This window comes from Myzus persicae, unplaced genomic scaffold (assembly GCF_001856785.1).
Source record: "Myzus persicae strain clone G006 unplaced genomic scaffold, MPER_G0061.0, whole genome shotgun sequence".
Taxonomy (NCBI): Eukaryota; Metazoa; Arthropoda; class Insecta; order Hemiptera; family Aphididae; genus Myzus; species Myzus persicae.
This window is the reverse complement of record NW_019101099.1, coordinates 1-4,464: the sequence shown is the minus strand read 5'-3', so window position 1 is coordinate 4,464 and position 4,464 is coordinate 1. Positions and strand designations below refer to the sequence as shown.

Here is a 4,464-nt window from a genome sequence, read left to right as displayed (position 1 = left end):
TATATAAATATTTTTTTTTTATCCTAAATGATTCTATATACATTTTGTAGATATAGTGGTAATAAATTAATGAATGACCTATCATACGAGTGTTCAGGAAAATTTGAAAATTTTTGTCGAATGACTTCGGCAGATTTTGAATATTTACTGAATTTGATTGGTCCATCTATTTCTAAACAAGACACTCACTTAAGAAAATCTATACCTGCTAAGGAGCGTTTAGCTGTAACTTTACGGTTTTTGGCAAGTGGAGATAGTTATCAAAGTTTAAGCTACTTGTTCAAAATGTCGCCTCAAGTTATTTCATTAATAATAATTGAAGTGTGTGAAGCATTGAAAACAAAACTTTCTGATCAAGTAAAGGTAATTTATTGTAAATTATTAATTAATACATATTTAATAGTATTTAACATAATTAGATATTGCTAAAAAATGTTTTAATAAGTATTTTTTTTTTAAATTTTGATTTAACCAATCGTAGTCCAATGTCCCTTCAATAACTTCAGTTGACGCCTCTGTTGAGTTGTTGAGTGGTGGAGATATTAGTGATGGACGACTGGGAGTTGAGGAATTTGATGGAGATGATGGCTTCGATGAATGACTGGACATTGAGTATTGAGCTGGCGAAGGAAATGGTTGTTGTACATAATTTAATGTTGTAGTATTTTGAGAAGACAATGCATATGGTTTTTGTAAATTATTTAACGTTGTATTTTGAGATGGTGAAGGAAATGGTTGTTGTACACAATTTAATTTTGATGTATTTTGAGATGACAATGAATATGGCTGTTGTACATAATTTAATGTTGGAACTACTTTTGTTGATGCCTCTGTTGAGTTATTGAGTGGTGCTTGTGGTGGAGATACTTGTGATGAACGACTGGGTGTTGAGGAATTGGATGGAGATGGTTGTGATGTGTGACTAAACGTTGAGCATTGAGATGGCGATATAAATGGTTGTTTTATATAGTTGAATGTTTGGAATTGAGATGGAAATGTATAAGGTTGTTGTACATAATTTAATGAGGTATTTTGAGATGGATGTGGTTGTAGATTTTTGTGACTGGTGCTTTGCATGAATTATTGCTCTAAACATCAAATTATCTATTTCATTCATCACATACTGACGAGTTATTTCGTCTATTTTTCGGAGTTTTGTTGCTACTAAAGCACCATAAATATCATATTCGTCCTTCTCCATTTTCTTTTGGCTCTCTTTTTGTTTTTGCATTAAATACTCATATGCCTGGGACGCACGTATTTCATTTTCATCTGTCGGCTTTTTCTTTTTTTTTCGGGATGCCATTGCAGGTGCACTAAATGTATTTTTTTCAATATTGGTAGTGTCACTCGACCAATCAAAATTTTTTTGTCTTTCATTATTGTCTTCTTTGGTGGTGTCGACATTATCTTCCGTGATCTCAATGTAACTATCATTGTTTGGATCATCGCTGATATCATGTTCGTCGTTGCTTTCACTATACTGTCTCCCTATTTAAAAAATATTATAAATTATGATTATATGATATTTACATAATTTTATTATACTAGAAATATTTTTTTTGTAGACTCCAAGAACTACTGATGAATGGCAAAAGATCGCTGACGTATATGGAAAAAAATGGAATTTTCCTAATTGTATTGGTGCCCTAGATGGGAAGCATATTGTGGTCATACTTTCTCCTATTAATAGTGGTAGTGATTATATTAATTATAAAGGAACATTCAGTATCGTTCTAATGGTCTTGTGTGATGCTGACTATAATATAACTTACGCAAATATCGGATCACAAGGTAGAATATCAGATGGGGGTGTTTTTCGTAATAGTACATTGTCAAAGAAATTAAAAAACGGAACGTTGAATTTATCCACACCAAGATGTTTGCCACAAAAACTTAAGCCTGTTGCCTGTTCCATATGTTATCGTAGCTGATAATGCATTCCCATTACAGGAAAATCTGTTAGTACCTTATAGTGGAAACCATGATAGTGGATCATTTCAAAGAATTTTTCATTATAGGTTATCTAGAGCTCGTAGAACTGTTGAAAATGTGTTCGGAATTATGTCTGCAGTTTTTCGTGTTCTAAGAAAACCCATTTTACTAAATCCCAATAAAACTCGACTAGTCACCGAATGCTGTGTATTATTACATAATTTTTTAAGAAGAAGCAAAGAATCAAAAAATATGTACACACCACCAGGAACATTTGACACGGAACAGAATGGTCAAATATTTAATGGATCATGGAGAAATGAACTAGAAGGGCAAACATCATTATTATCGATGGAAAAAAGAGGTAGAAAAACATCTATAACGGCAAAAGACTTTCGACAAGTATTTGCTGAATACTTTATGACAACTGGAAAATTAGAGTGGCAAGATAATTATCAGTAATAATGTTATATATATAATTTGTAAATACTGAACACTTGTATTATATGTTTTTTGATACATATTCTGTAGTTAAATCAAAACAAATAAATTAATACATTCACTGCCTACCACGTTTTTTTACCTATACAATGTTATTATATATTGTTTTAAATCTGTAAATGTAATAATGACATATTATTTTAGATTCTGAACGGAGTGAAGAATGTATTGATTTTACAATGATGTGTGTTTTTTTTTTTTTTTTTTTGTTTTTTTTTTTTTTTTTTTTTTTGTGTGTCTGTGTACAGCATAACTAGTCGAAATAATGCTTCGATTTCAAACTTCAGGGGTGGTTTCCGATGGAAAAGTGAATATCCTTGGTGCATTATAGAGGTCAAAATTAAACATTTTCCGACAGTTTTCAAAAAAATCGAGAAAAACAAAAAAAAAGTGACGGAAAAACGGGAAATTTTACGCAAAACCAATTTTTGACAAAAACGAAAATTTAATTTTTCTGTAACTCAAAAAATAATTACTGTAAGCACATGAAAAAAAACAAATGTTTATATTAGCATTTTCTATACAGAGTTAAATTTTCAAAGTGTTTTGACTTTTTTTTAGTTATTTATAGACAATTGAAATATTCAATTTTTCTAAGTATTTTTTTTTTAAATAACGATAAATAATTTTTGGTTGGCTAGAAATATTTGAAAATTTAATACAAGGTTTCTCATAAGTTGTGCTCAAAGTGATAAAAAAAAATCCAAAATCGTAAGTCACAATTTTTTTTTATAAGTACTTAAAGTTCAAATTTATACGAAATATGTCAAAATTGTGAAAATTTGCAAGTAATTTTGTGGTTGAAAAATCGTAAAATTTTTTTCTTTTATAACTAAGTTTTGAAAATTTGGTACAAGGTTGTCCATAAGTTTTTCTTTAAATATCTGTAAAAAAAACTCTACCGGACTAAGACAAAAAATTTTTAGGAGTGTTTGAAATTTAAATTTTTACAAAACCGCGTTAAATTATGGTTTAGCCTCAAACGATTTTTGATATTTGTTATTATTCAAAAAGTATAAGTTATAGAAACTTGAAAATTTTACCAGTTGTTTAAATTGACGTTTTCTTTATGTAGTATAATGATAATAGTATTATGATAATATAACAAAAGTACCAAAAAAAAAAATTTCTGCTTAGGACAATATTAAGGACAGTAATAACTGTACAAAAATAAATTTTTTATCGTTTAAAGTGAGAATTAAATAAAATTTATAATTTTAGCCACAGAATAATTAACGATTATTACACTTACCATTGTATCTACCGTACCGTGTGGTGTGTATACATCTTGCATAAATGTATGTATAGCATCAAATGCAAACCACGATGGCTTAAACACATCTTTTCTCCCAGCACCAGAAACTTTCGTTGTTTTTATTTTTCGTCGATATCCTCTGTAACTCTGGATTAAATTGTTTATTTTTTTATGTATTTCTTCTTTTGGTTTTTTAAATTGTAAGCCTAATTTCTGATATGCATCATTTTTTTTATTTTTCGATTTGCGGTCTGTATCTTTTGGATCCCACAAACATCGATAGTTTTTAAATTCGTCAATAAATGTGAGCACTAGTTCATCATTCCACTCGGACGCCATGGTGACAACTAATTGACGAACTAAATTTGTAACGAAATTACGTAATTCCATATTATGATATTATGATATTATGATATTTGATAACATCCATTTACCTACAAATATCTAATTTTATTTAAAGATAATCAAAGTAATCAGGTACCTAATTAAGGTAATCAAAGTATAATCAAGTGATATGAATTTCCTGTTTACAGGAGAAACGCGAAACAACACGAAAAACAACGAAATACAACGAAACGACACGAAACAGTACGAAAAATATTTTCGTGTCCTTTGATTTCGTCCATTTTACCGCCTCGTTCGCGAAACACTACGAAACCGTTTTCACGAAAAAAATTTTCGTGAAAAAGCTATTCACACTATTCACGAAATTCAACGAAAACGTGAAAACATGAAACGCGAAACGCGAAACATGCATAGTGTGGAGCGGCCTT

General features: G+C 29.7%; 1 protein-coding gene across 1 annotated transcript; it reads right to left on the bottom strand.

Moving 5' to 3' along the window:
* Positions 1 to 486: 486 nt before the first annotated feature.
* Positions 487 to 4,119, bottom strand: LOC111027726. Its single transcript, XM_022306138.1, has 2 exons — positions 3,689 to 4,119; positions 487 to 1,491 (listed from the first exon to the last, which is right to left on the bottom strand). The coding sequence occupies exons 1-2, from the start codon at positions 4,079 to 4,081 to the stop codon at positions 1,231 to 1,233; spliced, it is 654 nt and encodes a 217-aa protein (XP_022161830.1). The 5' UTR covers positions 4,082 to 4,119; the 3' UTR covers positions 487 to 1,230.
* Positions 4,120 to 4,464: the final 345 nt, after the last annotated feature.